Genomic DNA, 23,473 nt, shown 5'->3' with positions numbered 1-23,473 from the left:
CAATTAGAATAGGTAACAGGAAAAAAATGCCATTTATATTAGCAAAAGCCATGCTGCCACCCACCACCTTCCAGCTTGTAAATCCCTTTATTCCTTATATGAAATTTTCTGTTCAGTGTACTAATGTGTATCTCCAGGAATTTGGAAGGTGAGGAGAGACTATCATTTACTGCCTTGGTCGCCGTGTAGGGGTTTGTACCACCTGCTCTCTACCCATGCCGTCACCACTTACTAGCTTTTCACTAGTAGCTTTAGATCTGCTCATTTGCTTCTCCGTACGTCCGTGTTCATTGCTCCCCAGAGTGTGATCTGGGGACCAGCAGCATCAGCATCACCAGGGAGCTTGTTAGAAATGCAGAATCTCAGGTCCCACCCAGACCTGCTGAGTTGGAATCTGCATTTAACATTATCTCCAGGTGATTTGTCTGCACATTAGAGTTTGTGAAGTGCTGGATTCCTCCTTGGAATGCTTAGTGTGAATGGAAAGAATGTGAGAGCAGCATAAACCTATTATTCTCCATAATGAACTTAGTCATGGAAATCCTCCACTCGGATCTAAAATTTTGCCACAGCTATGTCTCTTGGTCCCATCCAGTGGGCTGAGGGAAACTTTCTTTGCCTATATTATGGAAATAGCAAACTGGAGTCCAGGAGAGCTGGTGGGGGCTGTCACTATGAGCTGGCACATGGTTGGAAACTGCCACCAACTCAGTTCTCTATGTATCAGGGCTAATTAAAGCTTCTTGGCTTCAGTTAGTTTCACCTCTCTTTCCCTGTTCCTAATGAGAAGCTAAATTGATTTTAGTTTTGCCTTCACTCTCCATATGACTTCTTACAAAGATGACAACAACTGAGGGCTGGCAGAATTGAGAGATGCATGAAGAGCTGGAGAAAGAGGTCAAATTAAGAAAGAGAGGCAGAGATTTTAGATAACCACAACAATCAAGAATTAGCTTTATTTTCTTGTTGCTGGTAATCTTTCCCCCTGCCTCACATATATCATAGGATCACGTTAGAGCTAAACCTGATTTGTTATTTTATTTTTTATTTTGCAGTTGAAAGAATGTAATAAAGGGCTCAAGATTGCTTTCCATTTACAATATCTTTATTCTTTAATGCATGAGCAAAGAGAGAGACGGAAGTATCTGGTGCTATAAACCTTACCAATTATTCCCTTATCTTTTTATATCTCTTTTGAATATTATTTATGTCAACATCTCTCTCCCAGTGCTGCTTGGATTGAAGCCAGTTGAAGTCTTTTCTCAATAAAAGTAAGGACATAATAAAGGAGGCGTGTTCATTACCTTCTTGTTCACTTGGGCACAGTTCTGTGAACTATTTTCGGAAGCTGTTCAGTATCATATTTTACAAAGCCATGGCCATCACGGGGTGGATGCCCTCTGTACATTGCTACCCCAAATCCCAACTGAAAACCCATGGTCTCTCCCTCAGAGCTGTGAAGCACTTGCCCCACTGTCCTTATGTCCATGTGGAAATCTTCTGCAACCTTATTACTCTGAGATTACATGGAAATGATCTTTCTCCTCTTTGTTTTCTCATATAAAATTATATTTTTGTGACTCAATACAAGTTTTACCATTTTTTCCTTGCCTTTGGGTTATCCAGATTACACTGTGCTTCCTTTTTGAAACGTGAACATTTTCAGGAAAGTAAAAGGTTAAGTTATCTGGTGGAGCAGATGTGAAGACAAGTGAAATTTCATATTGTCTTCTCTTAATGCTTATTTGCTGCAAAAGTAGAATAGGGGATTATGATACATCCATTTTAAGTACTCGGTTTTCCTGGCTATTGCTTCTGATAGGGGGATGTTCTTCTAGTGAATATCATGCCCTCTGATAAATTTTGATGGGGGTTAATTGGGAGGACATCTCAAACATTTAGCATTCTTCTATCCTTTGCAGAACTTAGGTACTTTTTTTTTTCTACGGATATGCAAATATATTGAAATGCAAACCTTTACATATTAGAGTAGTGCTTCTTAAATTTGAGCACATCAGAATCACCTGAGAAGCTTGTAAAAATACAGATTCATGGGTTCCACCCCAGAGAGTCAGGTTTCGTAAATTTGGAGTGGGGCCCAAGAATGTGCATTTCTAACAAGCTCCCAGGTGAGGGTGATGCTACTGCTGCCATCCACAGGTCACACTACAGGGGGCACCGGGTTAGAACCCACATACCTCTGTACATAAAAAGCACCTAAGAATACCTGGATTCCCTCTCTTCCTTTCCCAACTTTGCCTCTTTCTTCTTTAGCTGAGTCTCTTCTTTCTCTCACTTTTAAATTCATATGGATTTGCCCCATGATCTCCATAAGTCCAGAACACTTACCAAAAGCATATCTTTAGATTAAAAGACTTAATTATAATAAGGCAGAAAACCTTATTAGTATAGTGGCCAACCATGAACATAACTGCAGTGGGGTCTCAAAAGGCCCGTTTCCTGCCACATCCATCTTCTTCCATGGTATTATTTTCAGAGACTGAAAAGGAAAGTGCCTAGAAAATGTACTGTTTGTTTGTTTGTTTGTTTTGAAAACAATGCTTTCTCACCAGAGAGCTCTGCTTATCATTCCCTTGGGTAGGGGCTCTGGAGTTGCATGACAGCATCCATTTCCTAAACAAGATGTCTTGTAGCATGCCTTCACCTGCTTGGCGTTCCGTGGTCCACTGCACCATCTCTCTGCATACCCCAGGACTTTTCTTCTTTGTGGTCTCGAGGCCTGTTGCTCATATAACAGTTTCTGCTCTAGCACATGCATGGATGTGAGCTGTTGTGAGCTGTAATTTCTTAGATTCCAACAGAAGCATGCTTCATTGGGATAAATTGACAAAGAGATATTGATTCCTTAGTAGTTAACACTCTTAACTCGGTGGGGAGGTGGGAGGATCAGAGCAGGCTAGGCCACAAGTGCTTTAGGAAATTACATCAAGTGTTCTGTTGGCCAAAGGCATTCATTCTGTGTGCCCCACTCTTCAAATGATCATTTCAAAACAAATGGGGAAGGGAGATCCATATGAACTTTTAACAATTGTTTCTTCAATACTTTTTCAATAGTGCTTTTCAAAGTCTGTGCATATATTTGGGTAAAGAGTCGTTGCTGGTGTCCTACATACTGACCAAGTTTTGCTCACATCTGCTTATATGCCATTATTCCATTGAAGTTTCCTTTATTTATTTATTTGATGGATGACCAAGGATGCAGTGTTTGGTCCTCTAATCTACCACGAACAATAAGGAAGTTTAACGGCCCCACTACCTCTAGGTACAGAAAGATAGTCAGATAGACACACACACGATTGTAGCTGAGTCAGTTAGTAAGTTGGACTTTTTTCATCACTGCTGTAAAGTTAGGATGACAGAACTGCAGAAATAGCTTTGCTCCTGGTGCCTCATATAACATAGCACCAGGAGCATATAGGTGCTGATTTGAAAAGAATGACATCACCAACCTCCAAATTATTTACATACTTTCTGCCCAGAGAATTTCCTCGGGGCAAACCAAGTTAGATTTCATAGTGAAATAGAATTTCTGAACTACTGATATTTAAACACAAATTTTCATTTTGTTTAGAGCTTGTAAATATCCTTGTGCTGATTAATTTTCACCTATTACAATGGGTTCATTTTGATAAATATTGATTCAAGAGAATGAAGTTTGCAGTTCCCAAGAAATCTTTTATTCATGTAGAAAGACATAATGAAAATAAAATGATATTTGCCTGTCTAACTTTAGGGTTTTGGAGGGGTTTTTTGTTATTGTTGTTTTTGGTTTGGCATTTAAATGGGTATGTTATATATTTGGGGTTTTTTTGGATTTTTGCTTTTGTTTATCCTTTTTTTTTTTTTAAGATTTTTGATCTCACTTTTTATAAGCACTTATGCCAAATGTCTTGCCTGTGGTATGGCAATGCCATACCGTTTTCTCTGTCCGTCAACTTTTGAAGAAAGAAAGTATCTTCTGTTTTCTCCCTCTTCAGTTCAGTGAGGGGAACCAACAAACTACTACCAAATTTGGACGTTTCTGAAGTCTATTTTAGGAAGAAAGACAGGAAAAAAGTGAAATCTTCTCTTTGTAACTGTAAACATGATATTCTAGATATATCTTATATTAGAAATTACATACTTTAGTGATGTGTACTGGCCCAAGGGTGAATGTCAGCCTAAATGGAGTTATTTTCTCATCATAGCATCAACGAGATCCTCGATTGAATGAAATTTTATTCCCATTTTATGATGCTAAAAGGGCAATGCAGATCATTGAGATGTATGAGCCTGATGAAGACTTGAAGAAAAAAGGTAAGAAAAGCGAAAAAAGAGAGAATTTTTCTTTGTTTAAAAAAATCAAGGACATATGCAACTTTTAAAGTCCTTGAATTTTTAGTTAAAGGTATCTTTAAATGCTTTGGAGCTATCTAGAGGCAAGGATTGATAACTGACAGTTTTGTTTTTTTTTTCCTTGCTCTAAGTATAAATTTTACCTTACACCAAAATTTGTTCGTGCTGCCTGAAGTGTAATGATAAATTTATTATTAAACTATAGTGATATTTTCCCCATGTACTTTCTTATCTTTAGTATTGCATAGTGCTTAAAATGTAAAAATGCCAATTATAGTTTCTGTTTGCCATCTATGAAAACAATGGCATTTGCTATAAAAATTGACGCCTTCTTCTTCTTCCTTTAGTTTTGCAAGCTAACTAAATTTAATACACGGTTTAAGCAGCCTTTTTACTCATCATTTGACCTCTGGTATGGAAGATAAATGCAATTGACATGAAATTAAATAGGAATCAATTTAGCAAATTGTTGGGGTTTCTGAGCATTTGCCTCTTTCAGTGAAACTTTGGAAACAATGTGTTGTTCATTCCAACATTTAACAAAGGAAAGGTATGGAGAGGAAATTTGATTGGTTCTATAGCCATGAGAAACACCTGCAAAGGATGGGAGTGATGATGCTAATATAGTATCTCCAGGGAGTGCCAGGAGATACCTGACCTGGAGCCTCTGGCCTTATGTCTCAGTGGAGAGTGAAGGGAGATCTAGGTTAAGTTCTTTCTGTCCCATCTGCCCATGAGTATCATGGCCTCCTCTTTAGAATAGAGGTTCTTTTTTTTTTTTTTTTTGTATCTCAGTGAGCGTGGCTGAAAGATTTGTACGTTCTCTGGACCCACATAGAACCTGTTTATACACATGCCTGGCCCACCATACCATGTGGCCTTACCCCTGATATTTTTCCAAGCCCAACAGAGTTTTCCCTTCATTATAGTCATACATTTACACTTTTCTGCAGGGTCTCAAATATCTATTTTCAGCAAGACTGCTTCATCACTTATCTCTTTGTCAATATCCTGAGTATCATAATTAAGTCCACATGGCATGTGATTTAAGTGAAGGGAGGAGTGGCTTGGCAGAAAATCTAGTACTTTGCAGTGGTGGGAGGTGATGTGATTTTTGTTGCATCCCCTGTTGCTGTGTGACCTTGAGCAAGGAACTGTATTCGTAGGCCTCAGTTTCCCTGCTTGTAAGATGGTGGGGTTCATGCAGTCATTCAATTAGTATTTCTGTCCCCTGCTTTCAATCCTTATAGGCACAGCCAAGCACTGTGCTAGGTGCTGGGGATTCAAAATGAAATAAGGCGGTTGTGATCTACTGAAGGAGAAAGACCTATGACTCAGTAGTGCCTTGGTGGTTGATAAATGTTATGATAGAGGTGTGTTTTATTCTGTATAAGGTCCTCCGAGGTCCTAAAAGTCTATGAAATTACCACTGACACATCTAAAAAGCATAGCTTCACCATTTCACATATGACAGAAATGTTAAAGTCTGCCATTATCAAGTATGGGTGAGAATGTGGTGCCAAAGACATTCTTATCAACTATGCTGAGTGTGTAAATGGGTACAAACAACCACCTTGATGAATATTTTGTCAATAATAAAGTGGAAAATATGCCTCTCCTACAGCCCAGCCTCTTCACTTCCAAGTACGTACCCTAGAGAATGTCCCGTGTCTTTCCCGAGTCTGGTGTCAGAGTGGCCCTGCTCAGTCCTCAGATCTCTGTTCCTTCTATCCTCACTCCTTGAATGAGCTCATCCAAGCCAATGGCTTTAAGTTTCTTCTATACACACATGACTTTCAGATTAAACTCTCCACTCCTAATCTGTCTCTTAAACTACAGACCTGTATAGTAGACCTCTCCATTTGGATGCTGAGTGGGCATTTCAAATATATATATATATATATATATATATATATATATATATATATATATATACACAATATGCTTTGATTGTCCCCATCCACAGACCTGTCCCTTTCCCAGCCTAGAAAATGGTACCGTGACTCACCCAGCTTTTCATGCCAAAACTCTTGGAGTCATCCTTGACTTGTTTATTCTTTCACATCACCTCTGATCCGTCAACAAAACCTGCAAGATCTATCCTGAAAATAAATCACTTCTCACCGTCTCCACACTTACTGGACTATCTGATCCTACATCATCTCTCCCTAGATGAGGCCAGCTGACTTCTAACTAGTCTTCTCCTTTCCTCAATGCCCTATGATTTATGTACCACACAGCAGCCAGAGTAAACCTTTTAAAATCAAATCTAATCATGTTCTTCCACTCTTCAAAATGCTCCAAAGACTTCCCAGCACACTTAGAATAAGATCCAAAGTACTTAATGAAGACTAAAGTCCAACCGATGTAGCCTTTGGATTCCTCATTTCTAGCTACTTTCCCCTCCATCACATGGTCTCTGCACTTGCTGATCTTTCTGTCTAGGATGGGGCAGCCCCAGGGGTGCATGAGGCTTGCTCCGCATGCGTGAATGTGACCTCGTCAGAAGGGCTTTTGCTGGCCACGTAGCAAACACAACATCCTGGTCATTCTTGATCACTTTGATACCCTGCTTTCTATTTCCTTCTAGCATTTTCATAACATTATATTTATTTGTTAATTTATTTGTTCTCTCACCCATAATATATGAGTTTCATGAAGGTAGGGCTTGTCTGTTTCTTCTATCCTGCATCTATCACAGTGCCTGGGAAAGTATAAATGTATGTGTCCAAGGAGATAGGCACACAAATTTTTACTGCAGTTCGTTTAGTTATAAATAGAAATGACCTAAATATCCATCAACAGAATGATGGATAATGAATTGTGGTATATTCACATATGGACTACTTTACACTCTACACACTGCATACTTCTACTATACATTACTCAGTGAAAAATAAATGAACAAGAGCTACTTATATTAACTAGATAAGTCACAAAAAAACAGGAAAAATGGCAAGCTGCAAATAATGGGGTAACTTTTATATAAATTTTAAAATAGTCAAAACTACCTATTTTTTGGATAAATGCATATAAAGTTACAGAACCATTTTGGGAATGTTAAACACAAAAACTAGATTATTGGCTGTCTACCTAGGAATAAAAAGATGGAATTGAATGGAATTGAGGTGGGGCACACAGGGTGCTTCATGGGCATCTGTAGTTATGCATTTCTTTAAAAAATGTAAAGCAAATATAGGAAAAGGTTAAGATCTAACAAGGCTGTGGTGTAGATCCATGGCTGTTTATCCTGCTATGATCTGTACTTTTCTGTAAGCTTGAAACCAGCTTGTAACTTGGAAATGCTTAAGTAAATGCAAGAAGCTGAAGCTGTTGATGGTTGACAGGGTAGGAGAAGATGCAGAAATATTGACACCGGCCCTGTCCCATGTCACAAAGGTGTGACTGAGATGAGTGGTGGCTCTTGGGATCACGTTTCAATGACCACTGAATACTCATCTCACTGGTCCCATATCCTATTTTTTAGATAAAATAGGAAAATGGAATTATTTGAATCCAGAGAGGCCACTCATCCCTTCTCGAATCTGGCTCCTGGTGCTGCACTTTTGAACTTAGGGAACTGAGTGTTTTGCCATCATGGATGTGAAAGCAGATGCCTCCTATTTGTGGAAAGCATTAGATTACTTATGCAATGCGGGTACTTCGTTCAACTTCTGAAAGAGGAAGGTTCTTGGGAAAGAGACTATGAAGAATTTTTTACTCCTCCTGTTTAAGTTGCCTCAAATGTCATGAATAAAACATGAGATGTGTATCTTCAGAGCCATAAGTCTCCATGATATTCCTTTTCCCCCCAGGCCAAATATCAAGTGATGGGTTTTGCAGATACCTGATGTCAGATGAAAATGCCCCAGTCTTCCTAGATCGCCTAGAGCTTTACCAAGAAATGGACCACCCTCTGGCTCACTACTTCATCAGCTCTTCCCACAACACCTATCTCACTGGCAGACAGTTTGGTGGGAAGTCTTCAGTAGAAATGTACAGACAGGTCCTCCTGGCTGGTTGCAGGTCAGAAACTCAATACACTGTTTCTTCTTTGGATTTGATGCTCTTCAATTGAATTTAGTTTTCTCTGAAAAATAGAAGTAGCATTCAGAGTGAAAAGGACATTTGTCTTTCTCTTTAATGGATTACGATGGCCATTTAACCTTGAGAAAGGAAAATTGGTATCTGTTCCAGAAAGGTCTAGAGTCCTCCTATGGGTCAAAAGATGTTTGTTTACTGTAAATTTAAAATATTCCCCCAACATTACCAAAAAAATGGCATATTTTAAGAAGTCATGCTAAGTTTCCTGTTGGTCCTAGGCACTTGCAAATTTAGCTTTACTTAATGTTCAAAGTTCTAAAATTTCATTCTCAGACAATAAAGATTATTTTAAATGGCTTTAATTTTACAGAAATTGGAAAATATTTGAGGTTTAAAATATGGTGAAAATGCTGAAAGTGAAAAATAAGAAATGTAGTTACATTATTATTGTTTTCTTGATTGTCAATGACCAATACTTACTTTTTCAACTCACTATTTTCTGTATGTATGGCAATATGTTAAAAGACTTTAACTACATCACTACAGCTGTTTCTGAATACTTAAATATGAGTCACTGAAACAATGAGAACATTTTAATTTATGGCCAAAGTAACATCATCACACCTACAAAATTTTTACAGTATTCTTTAACATCCTCTAAAACCCAGCCCATATCTAAATTTTCCCAGTTGTCCCCAAATTGTCCTTTATTACAGCTTTGTCACAACTAGGATTTCATCCAGAACCTCACTGCTTGTTACATCTCTTGTCTCTCTTAATCTCCGATAGTCCCTTTTTGATGACACCAACCTGGTGCGATTTTAACCTGCATCCTCCAAAAAATAATCGTGTTACTTCCTTCATTCCATTTTCTACTTCTATAGAAAACAACGTATTCTGATGTCTTTTCATTTGTACACATGCTATTTTATTGTAAAGGTTCAATATTGGTAAATCACAATGTTCCTAGATGTGTTGAACTTGACTGTTGGGATGGAAAAGGTGAGGACCAAGAGCCAATAATAACTCATGGAAAAGCAATGTGCACAGATATCCTTTTTAAGGTAAGTGTTTTCTTTTTTTTTCATTGAAGTATAGTTGATTTACAATGTTGTATTAGTTTCTGCTGTACAGCAAAGTGACTCAGTTATACATATATATACATATTCTTTTTCATATTCTTTTGCATTATGGTTTATTATAGGATATTAAATATAGTTCCCTGTGCCATACAGTAGGACCTTGTTGTTTATTTTATATATAGTAGTTTATATCCGCTAGTTCCAACCTCCTAATTTATCCCTCCCCACCCCCTTTCCCCTTTGGTAACTGTTAGAAACAGACTCACAGACATAGAAAAACTGTTTCATAAGTTAGTTCATTTGTGTCATATTTTAGATTCCACATATCAGTGATATCATATGATATTTGTCTTGCTCTTTCTGACCTACTTCACTCAGTATGATAATCTCTAGGTCCATCCATGTTGCTGTAAATTGTGTGATTTCATTCTTTTTTATGGCTGAGTAGTATTCCATTGTGTATATATGTACCACATCTTCTTTATCCATTTCTCTGTCGATGGACATTTAGGTTGCTTCCATGTCTTGGTTATTGTTAATAGTGCTGCTTTGAACATTGAGGTGCATGTATCTTTTTGAATTGGAGTTTTTTCCGGATATATACCCAGGAGTGGCATTGCTGGATAATATGGTAGCTCTATTTTTAGCTTTTCAAGGAACCTCCATACTGTTTTCCATAGTGACTGCACCAATTTACATTCCCAACCACAGTGTAGGAGGGTTCCAAGGTAAGTTTTAAAATTACCTCACCATTGCCTTTTCCAAACTGTTGTGGAAACAGAGAGATGGAGTGGAGAAAACGAATTATTCATCTTCGCAAGCATCTTACCTTTATATTCCTTTCTTCCAGTTTTTCAGAGAAAGTCAAGAAAAATGTTTTCTCCACTTAATATTTCCTTCATGCTACTTTTTCTGCTTTCAAATGGTGACGGTGCCATATAATGAGATTTCTCTGGCAGAACCTCCCTTGTTCCACTTACTTTAAAAACAGTCTTTCATTTTCTTATCTATTTTTGTGCTTACTTACTTTGCATTTTTTCTGAAGGACTTTCAAAGTGGAATAAAAAGATAAATAGAATACAGGAAATAAAATAGATTATAAATAGTGCCTATATGGGTAAGAAAGTAAGATAGTGAGATTAGAGTTTTATGAATGCTTGTCAAGAAATCCTATGAACTTTCAAGCCATACGACAAATTGGGCTCCAAACTTTTTTGAATTCAGTGCAAGGAGAGAAACATGATAATTCACAGGATTTGTAAAATACATACAGAGTAGTTAGTCCAGAGAAGCACAGTTATTCCCAGTACTGACACCAGATAGAAGTCGCCCCCCGCAAGATCCTCACAGAATGTAATCTACACTTTTATAAATTGGATTTCAGTCATGGCCTTTTGGTGATCTCTATGTACAATATGAAGGTTGGTTTCTTAGCAAGTTCCTCAGTATGCTCCAGTGATGTCCTGCCAAAAGACAAGTGAAAAAATGAAATTCTGTGGTTGGACACTATGTCAAATACGTCAACCTCTGTCAGTTTTGTATAACTCAGGAGAGTTATTTCAGCCTCTGGATCAATGGTTCTCAACTCTGCCAACATGTGGAAAATCACTGGGGTTGTTTTGTTTTGTTTTTTAATAGATTTATTTATTTTATTTACTTATTTTTGGCTGTGTTGGGTCTTCGTTGCTACGTGCAGGCTTTCTCTAGTTGCAGTGAGTGGGGGCTACTCTTTGTTGCGGTGCACAGGCTTCTCATTGCGGTGGTTTCTTTTGTTGCGGAGCACAGGCTCTAGGCACGTGGGCTTCAGTAGTTGTGGCTCACAGGCTCTAGAGCACAGGCTCAGTAGTTGCGGTGCACAGGCTTAGCTGCTCCATGGCATGTGGGATCTTCCCGGACCAGGGATCGAACCTGTGTCTCCTGCATTGGCAGGCAGATTCTTAACCACTGTGCCACCAGGGAAGTCCCACCAGGAGTGTTTTTAAAAACAGACACCTAGACCCTAGTCCCATGACCCTCCATACATATCACTTCTCTTAGCCAAGATGTTGGTGAGATTTGAACATCAATGAATTCAAGATTACATTTCCTGAGAAGTACCAAGAGTATGTTCAAGTGGGAAGCCATGAGTTTGCATAGCCACCAAACTGAGAGCAAGGGTTGACATCTTTTTTTATAGAATTAAGGAGCCTAATAGGGAAGCTTAAGCTCAAAAGGAGGTTCTTCCCTCTCAGCTTGGAGTTGAGCAAAGAAGAAGCCATGGGCAGAGCCAAGATTCTCCTAAAGGAGTAATTCTAGGTCAACTCAAGTAGATAATCAAGGTCACTTGGGAAGTGACTCAAGGCATTTTCGCCTAAGAAGAAACTTCAAGCAAGAATAGCTAAAGGACCACCTGAGCCATAAGAATGCTCAGTAAAATACTCCAAGATTGTCTAGCCTAGGCCATTATTCTTTCCAATGGACTTCCCTAGATAGCTATTGTCAAATATTTTCCCAACTAACAGAATGATGGGACTTGCCCCATGGTTAACTACCAGGGTGATACAAAACAAGGGATATTGCAAATGTCACATCGATTCACAGGAGTCTTCATTGAATTAATGAAATGTAGCCCAACTCTGGTGCCAAAAGGCAGAGGAAAGTCAATAAAAGCTTCTAACAGTCCTGAGGTTTTTACCAACACATTTCTCCTCGAGGCGAGAGGGGAAGGAGAGGGGTCCGTTGTGAAAATCTCTGTGCAGAAAGCTCACCTGCTCCTCAGTGAGAAAGGTGAGCTCTGAACCCATCTTGGCAGATTATAGAGCAAGGAACTGCACTGCCATTTAGGTGAAATATCTTGTCAGTTACTAGCACCCTAATTTTGGAGAAGTAAAAGTAGCTTTGAAAAAAAGTGTCATTAACCATGAACTGTGCCTGGGTCTAACCACAGGGGACTCAGTCTGTAGCAGTAAATGGGTTCTCCGGGTCTTAATTGCCAGAACTGACTTTCTGAAAAGCTCAAATTAATAGTCTCCAATTGGTTTCAGGTACCTTAATTTTTTTTTCTCTCCTCTCTCATTAACACTCTTTATCTTTAAAGGATGTTATTCAAGCCATCAAGGAAACTGCATTTGTCACATCTGAATATCCTGTAATTCTCTCCTTTGAAAATCACTGCAGGTATAATGATTCATTCTACTCCAAGTCTCTAAGTGTTGTTTCCTAATCCCCACTCCCCACCCCTGCTCTACCTCTTTTTGAATAACCGAATAGTTTCTTTTGTGAAGTGGTAAGTACACACAGTCTTATGGGGGAAAAAAAAGAGAAGAAACTCAAACCACTGCCTCTCAACACTTCCAAAAAAGAAAGAAAAAAAGTCATGTTAATGTGTTTTAGAAATGCTTCCTCTAAACAAAAGGTCAGAGAGCAGGACACCTTGCTCAAAGTTCCATTGAGTTGGAAGACTTGGCAGTATGTTTGTAGTCAGACCTGATGAACTTGAAAGACACTTTTTATTCTGCTTACCAGCTCTTAGTTTGGGGGCAGAATCGACTTCTTTTTAAACTACACTGGTTAACCCATTAGCATCAAGAGGACAATCAAACATTTTGCAGAGTGGGAGTTTTTAATCACTAGGAATGGATGTTTCTTATTCTTATTCTGGACAGTTAATGGATGTTTGAATTTACAAATGTCCGTTCTTTCCCTCTAGCAAATATCAACAGTACAAGATGTCCAAATATTGCGAAGATCTATTTGGAGATCTCCTGTTGAAACAAGCACTTGAATCACATCCAGTATGTATTTTTAGCAAACCATATTTCTAACATGAATGGATCTGTTTTGAAATTCATTTCTGAAGGGTCAAGTAGTTCTGGAGGACTAATGTTAAAGATCTTCATGTGTATTTCAATTCGTTGGTATGGGAAGCTTCCATTGTGCTTCAGAGGTGTGTGTAGAGAGAGGCACAAAGTAAACATCTGGCTCAGTTTAATTCAGAAGATCATGGGGTCTCTATGGCTTCTGAGACCTCTGTCCTAAAATTTCACAAAGTGTGCACTGGCCAGGAGTCTAGAGTTGGTGATCATTCTCAAGTTCAGTGACAGGTTAGAATCACCTGGGGGAACTGTGAAACATACCTCTGCCACAGCCCCACTCAGAGATTCTGAAATTGATTCAAGGTCAGCCAGATTGTGGTGTTTTTTAAATGCTCTCCAGGTAAATCAAATGTGCAGCCAGGGTTCAGCACCCACGGGATCCTGTTGCTATGGGAAGTTCCCTGGATGAAGTCACAGAAGCCTGAAATTCAAGCTCTTAAGTCCAAAATAAACTCTTGGGCAATGTTATATGCACGTTTTTGAGCTTCATTTTTACACTTACTAATTCCTTCATCAAACAAAGAATTTTTAACCTGTTCCCCACAGATAGGCTTTGTGGGGTCTGTGAACTCATTCTAATTGCATACAGTTTGCTGTTTTGTATACAGTCATTCCAGAGAGTTCATCAGATTTTTACCAGGATCCATAACCCCCAAGTGGTTAAGATCCACTCTCACAAGATGTTGGGAGTAACAAGAAAGCTACTGGAGTGAAAGTATGAAACACTCTACAGTAGTGAAATATTTTGCCCCACTGTTGACGAGCAGCTGATAGGTCCAAACATGGTAGCACGAAGCAGCAATAGAACATCACCATGGCTAAAGGGGGAAGGTGCTCTGTGCTACCTGGGAACACATCAGGTAGTTTAACAGTGAGTTTTGCAGAAGTACATCTTTGGGAACTGAAAAAAACATAGGAGGATATTGGCAGCCTGCTGAAGCTTTGGCTGCAGGAGCCCCGTCCACATCCTGGCAGTGCTTCCTGCTTCCCTGCACACCGGCCTGATCTCCACCGCCAGCACCTGCAGCTGCTGCCTGGGGGGACACTCTGGTCCCTGGAGCTCTGCCCACACAGGAAAGTCAGGACAGAAGTACCAGAGAATTACCACCCCCCGCCCCGTGTTTCCTCATTCCTCAGGAGGGATGACTCCAGGCACATGGTCCCCACTTTCCCCCCAAGTTCCCCAGCGGGATCATGCTTTCGTCCACAGTGACAGCTTGCCTACTAGCACACCCTTCATTGGCTGCCTGTCTTCTTTTTCTCACTTTCCTACTCCTCTGCTGGAGTTCCCTGGAGCTGCCCCCCAAATAAATTACTGGTGCTTTCCTCTTTGTCTCAGACTGATTCTAAGGGAACCTAAACTAAGAAACATCGCTGATTTATTTTATTTTTTACTTAAGTCCTTTGTTTGTTTTATTTTCTTTGTTAGACTAAGGTGCTGGCTTTTACGGAAAGATCTCTGCATTCTTTGTGATGTGCACATACATGAGAGGTTGTGGGAAGTATAGGCAATATAAATGAGATTAAGATCTGAACTACAGAACTTTCAGTCCTGGAAGGAGGGTACAGGATACAAATGTAAAACCGTAACTAAAAAAGATGGCCTATAGTGTGGTGAATATTTATTGCCAATATCCAGGTGCAAAAGAGATCACTGGGAGTGGACTGGTTACAGCAGGCTTCCCAAAGGGAGCAGAATTTCGGCAGAGGGTTTCATTTGAGTCAGCACTGACATAGGAAGGCACAGTGCCTTGTGTGTACAAATAGTATAAAAATTAGTTTGGAAAATGAGTGGACACGTGGAAGGGTAGCTGAGTATATAGATGGATGGTGGGGGGATGGGGAATGGGTGACCAGATATAACACAGTTCTGTGGATCAGAAGTAATCGAATAAAGGAACATCCCCTTTGCAGACATTAATCCAAGCCAGTGAAACCATAGTAGAGCTCAGATTTCAATAATTAGGACCACTTCCTTCTTAATTCTCTTATTGAACCCACAAAGCCACTATCCCAAGCACTGAAGATGGATCACCCTACTGAGTAGACCAGCTTACTGTATAGCCCAACACTTGTGGGGAGCTCAGGGAGCCTCTTGACTTTGCCTGGGGGGGCACCTCTGACCCCAGCTGACCCCATCACCTCTTGTACTTTACCAGGTACTTAAAGGGGGCAAGGTCTGGGGTTGAGCTGGACCCCTTTCCCCAAGACCACTGTAGGTCAGACCCCACTCCCTGGGGAAGGTGGAGCAGCTCTGCAAACCTCTAGAGACCCTGTGGATGCCAAGTTTGCTGCCTTAGTGTAAGGCAAAGCTCGGGCTAGTTTGGGTTGCGGAATGAAAGTATAAAACTGTGCAGACTGCCATCTAGTGGATGTTGGTTGTGTAACTCACAGGCCTTCTGCTCATTCTGGGCTGGGAATGAGAAGGGAGAAGTACGACCCTGTCGTGATGAATTCAACCTTTTCTCTTTGTCTCCAGCTGGAACCAGGCAGGCCCTTGCCATCCCCAAATGACCTCAAAAGAAAAATACTCATCAAAAATAAACGGCTGAAACCTGAGGTTGAAAAAAGTAAGTCAAATACACTCATCTATGGCAGAAGCATCCGTATGTTGCATGTTGAGACAATTCAGCTGTCTAGAATGAAATATACTTTAACACCACAGATTGGGGAGGAAGCCGGTCTAGTGGTGATGTTCTATATACTGTGCAGAGCAAAGTCGCCACATTTTTATTCAAGTTTAGGTTCCACATCAACCCCTTCCTGCAGCGGGAAAACATATTCACATATTCATAGATCACAGTTTGGAGGAGTCCCAAGGAAAGATGAGAAGAAAATGAAAGAAGCATTTTAGAATTTGTCAAGATATAAGGAACTAGCACTTTATCATTTTATACACTCTAAAGCCTTCTTTAAAAGCTTCCCTTTGCACTTTTCCCTGTGATATATACATATCTAGAGATCCTACGTAATATGCGAGCGTGAATGTGTGTGTGGTGGGGGGATGGGGGGAGATGATTTTATCTAGACATTGCCCCCACTGTGTTTTCCCAGAACATTTTCTTTGAAAATAATTTCTTCCAACAAATCTCTTAGTTCAGTGAATGAATAGCATCAAATATTGGTATGCTTGCATTGTGGTTTTCCCCTTAGTTATTCTAAATTAAAAATTTTTAACTATATTAGCTCCAGTTTATTTTTATTGCAAAAGCAATAATGCTATAGGAAAATGAAAACAACAAAGAAAAATATAATAAAATAGCACTATATTATATACTTTACACACATATACACATATTAGAGACACATGTACACATGTACACTTTTAACATATACACACATTTTTAACAAAACTGGGATCATGTTAAATATACTGATTTTTAGTCATTTTTAATTCAACCAATGAAGTATACTCATATCCAGTAGGATATAAATCTACATACTAATTTTAATTCTTATGTATAAAATTTTTTTTGATTCTAGTGTATGAAACACTGTACAGAATTTATTATGTGGCATATAGTGTAATTTAACCAGATCCAAGTTGATGGATTTTCATTGCTATGAAAACAACAATGGTAAACATGTTTGGATGTTCATTTTGTACATTTATGCAGCCTTCTCCTTGGTACAATTAAAGTTGGTTGGCCAAAGCATGTACACATTTTATATCGTATGTATCTTGTTATACTGACTTTCAGAAAAGTTGTACCATTTTATACCCTCACTATAATATATGAAGAGTGCCTGTTTCCCAGCGATATTCTTTTTTTTTTTTAAACATCTTTATTGAAGTATAATTGCCTTACAATGGTGTGTTAGCTTCTGCCCCACAACAAAGTGAATCAGTTATACATATACAATATGTTCCCATTTTTCTTCCCTCTTGCATCTCCCTCCCTCCCACCCTCCCTATCCCACCCCTCTAGGTGGTCACAAAGCACCGAGCTGATCTCCCTGTGCTATGCGGCTGCTTCCCACTAGCTATCTATTTTACATTTGGTAGTGTATATATGTCCATGACACTCTCTTACCCTGTCACATCTCACCCCACCCCCTCCCCATATCCTCAAGTCCATTCTCTAGTAGGTCTGTGTCTTTATTCCCGTCTTGCCACTAGGTTCTTCATGGCCTTTTTTTTTTTTTTCCCTTAGATTCCGTATATATGTGTTAGCATACTGTATTTGTTTTTCTCTTTCTGACTTACTTCACTCTGTATGACAGACTCTAACTCCATCCACCTCATTACAAATACCTCCATTTCATTTCTTTTTATGGCTGAGTAATATTCCATTGTATATATGTGCCACATCTTCTTTATCCATTCATCTGTCGATGGACATTTAGGTTGCTTCCATGTCCTGGCTATTGTAAATAGAGCTGCAATGAACATTTTGGTACATGACTCTTTTTGACCTATGGTTTTCTCAGGGTATATGCCCAGTAGTGGGATTGCTGGGTCGTATGGTAGTTCTATTTGTAGTTTTTTAAGGAACCTCCATACTGTTCTCCATAGTGGCTGTATCAATTTACATTCCCACCAACAGTGCAGGAGTGTTCCCTTTCCTCCACACCCTCTCCAGCATTTATTGTTTCTAGATTTTTTGATGATGGCCATTCTGACCGGTGTGAGATGATATCTCATTGTAGTTTTGATTTGCATTTCTCTAATGATTAATGATGTTGAGCATTCTTTCATGTGTCTGTAGGCCATCTGTATATCTTCTTTGGAGAAATGTCTATTTAGGTCTTCTGCCCATTTTTGGATTGGGTTGTTGGTTTTTTTGTTATTGAGCTGCATGAGCTGCTTGTAAATCTTGGAGATTAATCCTTTGTCAGTTGCTTCATTTGCAAATATTTTCTCCCATTCTGATGGTTGTCTTTTGGTCTTGTTTATGGCCAGCGATATTCTTTTTTTTTAATTATTTTTATTTTTTATTTTTGACTGTGTTGGGTCTTTGTTGCTGCGCTTGGGCTTTCTCTAGTTGCGGTGAGCAGGGGCTATTCTTCATTGCAGTGCTTGGGCTTCTCATTGCGGTGGCTTCTCTTGTCAAGGAGCATGGGCTCTAGGTGCGTGGGCTTCAGTAGTTGCAGCATGCAGGCTCAGTAGTTGTGGCGCATGGGCCTAGCTGCTCCACGGCATGTGGGATCTTCCTGGACCAGGGCTCGAACCCGTGTCCCCTGCATTGGCAGGCAGATTCTTAACCATGGCGCCACCAGGGAAGCCCCCCAACAATGTTCTTAATGCTGGCTGTTAGGCATCTTTTATATGTGTTCACAACTATTAAAAGAAAAATATTTTTTCCTGAAGCTTTTTCAGTCTCTATTCTGTCACTTCACCATAACAGTCCATAAACCTTGGTCTGTGCCAGATGCTCCAAATTCTGGGCTTTTGTTATCAAGCTTCAAATCCTTCACAGGGACTGAGCTGTGACTTCTCAACCTGGTGACCAGGATATGGGGCATTTCCCTCACGTTCCAATAGTGGCTCAGTGTGCATAGATAATAGGGTTGTTGTACTTGCCTTAAGGACTCAAGGCCACCAGGACTGGGGAGACAGTGGCCGTGGCTGAGCCTCAGGAACCTCGACAATAGGTTTCCCTTCCCTTTTCATTTCCTTCTCCACGTTGATCTTCAAGCCTATTTTATAAGTGATCCAACACCTGTCTCCGTCTCCTTCTTGTTTATTTTTAATAACAGAACAGCTCGAAGCTTTGAAAAGTATGATGGAAGCAGGAGAATCCGCTGCCCCAGTGAACATCTTAGAGGATGACAATGAAGAGGAAATAGAAAGTGGTGAGTTGTTTTTTTTTTTAATTTACACATCACAAAAAATACTTTTTAAAATAAGAAAAACATGAATTTGTCTCAATGGACCCTTTTATATAACACAACATTCTAATTCCTAATAGTCAGGTACATGTACCAACCTTAATCTTTTGGTATTTTGTGGTATTTTTCCAAATAGTATGACTTAGAATTTACCTGCACACTAGATTTTAGTAGCTTAGTCATCTCCTTTCCTGCTGTGCATTCAGCTATTCAGCAGAAACTCACAGCCAGAGAATCCTTGAAGCACTTGCTGTAGAAGGCCGGGCTTGGAATAAAAAGAACATTTCTGCAGTTCTTTCCCATAAACAAAACCTGAACATCAGTGCTGTTACTGATGACAGCAGTAAGGCGAGTTAAAAGGGAAAGAACCTGGATAGAGACCCTCAGTAAATGCTTGATTTGTGTGCACTTATAGTGAACTAGAAACTCAAAGCCAGAATTAAACTTTCAAGTTCAAATTCCTTCAAATAACCAGCTCACCAGAATTGCCTATATCTATATCTATATCTGTATTTACAGGTAGATAATTTTTGCAAAGGCAGCCTTGCTCAAAATATTTTAATATTTGTTATTAGCTTCTATTTTTACTTTGGCCATATAGCCACAACCATAATCTTTGGTTTTACATGGGTCATTTGAAAAGTTTGGAATGTTTTTAGAAAATTATTTGTTCATTATGTATCATGAGAATTGATTAACAAAATGACATGAGAGTTGATTAACAGAATAGTTTGGACATGCATTGAGTGTCTGTTGGTTAGTGCCTTGAATTTAGATAGTGCCCTGGGGCTAAGTAATTTAGAAACACTTGTAGAAACTCTGTTTTTCATATAAACATCTGAAATAGAAGAGTAGATTTTAGGAAAGTTTGACATTATAGGTAAGAACCTAAAAGCTGTGAGAATCAACTAATCGTATACACAACCCCTTAATAAAGACTCCTGACTATGGAACAGACTTTATGAATGATTTATGTTGCCTGGGAACATGACTTACTTCCATATGTTTTATATGTCAGGGAGAGTCTGGGAGGCCAGAGATACCTGACAGTATTTAATCAATGCCTGTTGTGGTTATCTATTACTGTGTAACAAACCACCCCAAAACACTTTATTATTATCTCTCCTAGTTCGATGGGTCACCTGGGCTCAGGTTGAGGGCTCTCCCTTTGGTTTCTCATGAGGTTGCTGGCAGATGACATCAGGGGCTAGAGTCATCTGAAGGTTCCACTGGGCCGGGTGTCTGAGATGGCTCACTCGTGGCTGACAGTTGATGCTGGCTGGCTGTTGGGAGCTCAGTTGACACAAGCACCCCCATGTGGCCTCCCCCCCGTGGCTTGGGCTTTTCACAGCATGGTGGCCAAGCTCCTTGACAGAGCGTCCTGAGAGCCAGTTCTCCAACAGGCAGAAAACAGAAGCTGCTAAACTGTTTAAGAGCTGTGCTTGGAACTGGCACATCATCACTTCCTCTATATTTTATTCATCCAAGCAGTCTTAGTTAGGGCCCACCCACATTCCAGGGGGTGGGTGAGCGGCAAGATCACATTGTAGAAGAATCAGTGGGAAGCTGATATTATTGCAGCTGTCTTTGGAAAATACAGTCTGCCACATTGCTTATTATATTATTTCACATTTTTTGCAAATAACAAACCCAAACAAGATTTAAGAATAAAATCTTCAAGGAATATACTGAGTTGGCCAAGAAGTTCGTTCAGGTTTTTCCATAACATCCTATGGAAATTTGGCCAACCCAGTATTTCAAAAGATCAATAAAATACTTCTAAAATTTGAAAGTCTGAATATTATATAAAAACTGTCCCTTAACTTAGGTTAAGGTTCATAGATGATAGTCAAACACATGTAAGGTGTTACTAGATACTCTAATCCAGTAAAACAAATTGCAGAATAATGGAATACATTAAGAAAAATCATAATAATAATAACTATGATTTTTGTACCAACTGTGGATTAGGTACTTTACATCAATTCCTCATCTAATCTTTATGCAGCCAAAGAAATAGGTATTATTATACTAATTTTTCAGATGAGGAAACTGAAGCTTAGAGTGGTAACATATGTTACATGCAGTCCCACAGCTGGTGAGCAATGCCACTAAGATTCAATCCCAGAATTGCCTTGAGTCCAGGGTCAAGACCTTCTGTACCTTACAATATTGTCCTTCTAATGTATAGGAACATAAAGAGAACATAAATATGCAAAATCATTGGTAAAAATATTTTTCTTTATAAAAAGGAGAAAAAATATAAATGATGTGAGTCAAAAATGTGAAGTTTCCTGAACACACGCACATTAATCTAAAATGAGGGGTCAGCAGGATTCCACTTACTGTCCTTAGGGGTACTTTCCCAACTTTTATGCAAATGCTAATTATTCCTATAGACAAAATAAATTTGCCTCTAGTGATTCCCATGTTATTCCAAAAAAGTTTGAGATAAAATTTTGATTGTTCTAACAGAAATATATGGGTTCATATGCACCTGAATTTCTCTCTAAGGCCATAGAGGTTTCTGCTATACCAGTTACATATGTGAGTCTCACGTTTCCTCAGTCATACTTGACTTCAGCTCTGGTCAACCAGTTGGCTGTAATTACCCTGCTATCACAGTATGATCCTACTATACCTGAATGACTAGAGTCTCTCATTTAAATACTTCAACACAGCAGGCAAGAGGAAACCAAGCATAGTTCAAGAGGGCAGGCCTGCCTGGAGGCTGTAGAAAATAGAAAAGGCTCTCCATCAGTGGAAGTGTGTACCCAGTCATTAGGCTGGATGTAGATTCAGACAAACAGTGGGGAATAGCAACGTTGTGTGTGGCTGTGGGTGTGTCTATGCATACATACACACACAGGAGATGCTAACCTTTAGTCATACAACCCTTTTAAAGCAGTTACTAAGGCTCTCCCCCTTCTATGGGGTATACACCTGGAAATTCAAGTAGTTTATATCTGGCTAGGCAGGTTAGACTAGACATAAAATTGAAATTCATTAGTGATGGTGGGAGTTTTCAAAATCTTGGTTACAGGCTGTAGGTCATGAAAACCCAGTGTCACATTAAGAGCATTGGGCTAAGAAGCCTGAGAAATCTAGGTTAATATTCTAACTCTGTGACCTCAGACAAGTCAAATCATATCTGTGAATCTATTTCCTTTAAAGTGAAGACACTGGACTAGATTCTTTTAAGACCTCTTTCAGCTTCTCAAATCCTTTTTTCTTGCCCAAGGCCTATCTATATGACCTACTTTCAAAAAAAAAAATCATCTGCCTCCAGAATACCCCCTCATCAGAATATCAGTTCCAGAAGAGGAGGATGTCTGACTCATTTCCCTTACCTTTATCCCTTCCCTGGAATAGCACTTTGCAAAAAGCAATCTAAAATTCTGAATCTAAGACACCGTCAGTTGAAAGGCACTACTATTTTATTGACTAAGAAAGAAAACTGCTTCCAGTGAATCATAAAATGCCATCGATTAAAGGATACATTGCCATATTAGATATATTACAACGCGGGGAAAAATGCACCTTAGAATCGGTGAAAGTTTTTCATTTACTCCTGTTCTTGAATTCTCCTTTCCACCTATTAAACGTACTTAAAACAAAAAATGTCTAATTCTTATGGGTCTGTACACCTCCCTCAGAAATATTTTCACTGTTTTTTTTTTTTTTTTTTTAATAGTAAAGGTCCCTCATGCCCAGTATAGTGACAGTGTGGATTTGTGTTGGCCTTGTCCTGTGGCCTGTGGGTGTCTCCTGATCCTGGCTAGTTTTTAGGCAAATTCCTGGGAGCCCCTGCAGGATGGACATCATGGGAATACAGATCTCACACCATCATGTGCCTAATTTTCCAACGGGTAATCCTTTTTCCACCTGCAGCCTTGGGTGGATACCAGGGTTCTTGTCATTTCCTAGACTGGTGGGCCGGGTGATGGCATCTGTGCCTCCCTATATAGCCAGGCCAGGCTCCTGGGTCACCAGCTTGATTTAGCACCCATTTCCTGCTCCCTTCCCACCATGAGCCCAAGGAATGATTTCAGAGTCTTTTAAACAGCAGCCAGATTTGGCAAATGATTTACGGGAGCAGTAAGTCCTTCCAAGCTCTATCTTTTTTATATCACACCACTCCCGACCACAAGTCATTATGCCCATAAAATTCAAGTGGACATTTTTGACTCTTTTTCAGAATTATCAAATGTACTTTCCTTCTCTTGTATCTTTTTTTTTTCCCTCTGGGTGTCATAGAGGATCAAAATACCCTGTTATGAGTCACAGATCTTCCTGAGGTGTTAG

General features: G+C 39.5%; 1 protein-coding gene across 15 annotated transcripts in view; it reads left to right on the top strand.

Moving 5' to 3' along the window:
• Positions 1 to 23,473, top strand: part of PLCB4 (phospholipase C beta 4) — a 414,289-nt gene that overhangs the window by 321,462 nt on the left and 69,354 nt on the right. For all 15 annotated transcript variants that reach the window (XM_057529618.1, XM_057529611.1, XM_057529619.1 and 12 more), the window contains 7 exons: positions 4,209 to 4,317; positions 8,172 to 8,382; positions 9,371 to 9,464; positions 12,559 to 12,638; positions 13,171 to 13,255; positions 15,816 to 15,906; positions 19,037 to 19,132. In XM_057529618.1, the coding sequence (XP_057385601.1) occupies positions 4,209 to 4,317; positions 8,172 to 8,382; positions 9,371 to 9,464; positions 12,559 to 12,638; positions 13,171 to 13,255; positions 15,816 to 15,906; positions 19,037 to 19,132 (766 nt within the window). The remainder of the gene's footprint in view (positions 1 to 4,208; positions 4,318 to 8,171; positions 8,383 to 9,370; positions 9,465 to 12,558; positions 12,639 to 13,170; positions 13,256 to 15,815; positions 15,907 to 19,036; positions 19,133 to 23,473) is intronic.

Source organism: Balaenoptera acutorostrata, chromosome 15 (genome assembly GCF_949987535.1).
Source record: "Balaenoptera acutorostrata chromosome 15, mBalAcu1.1, whole genome shotgun sequence".
Classification (NCBI taxonomy): domain Eukaryota; kingdom Metazoa; phylum Chordata; class Mammalia; order Artiodactyla; family Balaenopteridae; genus Balaenoptera; species Balaenoptera acutorostrata.
The sequence above is the reverse complement of the archived record's forward strand: the minus strand, read 5'-3'. Positions and strand labels throughout refer to the sequence as shown.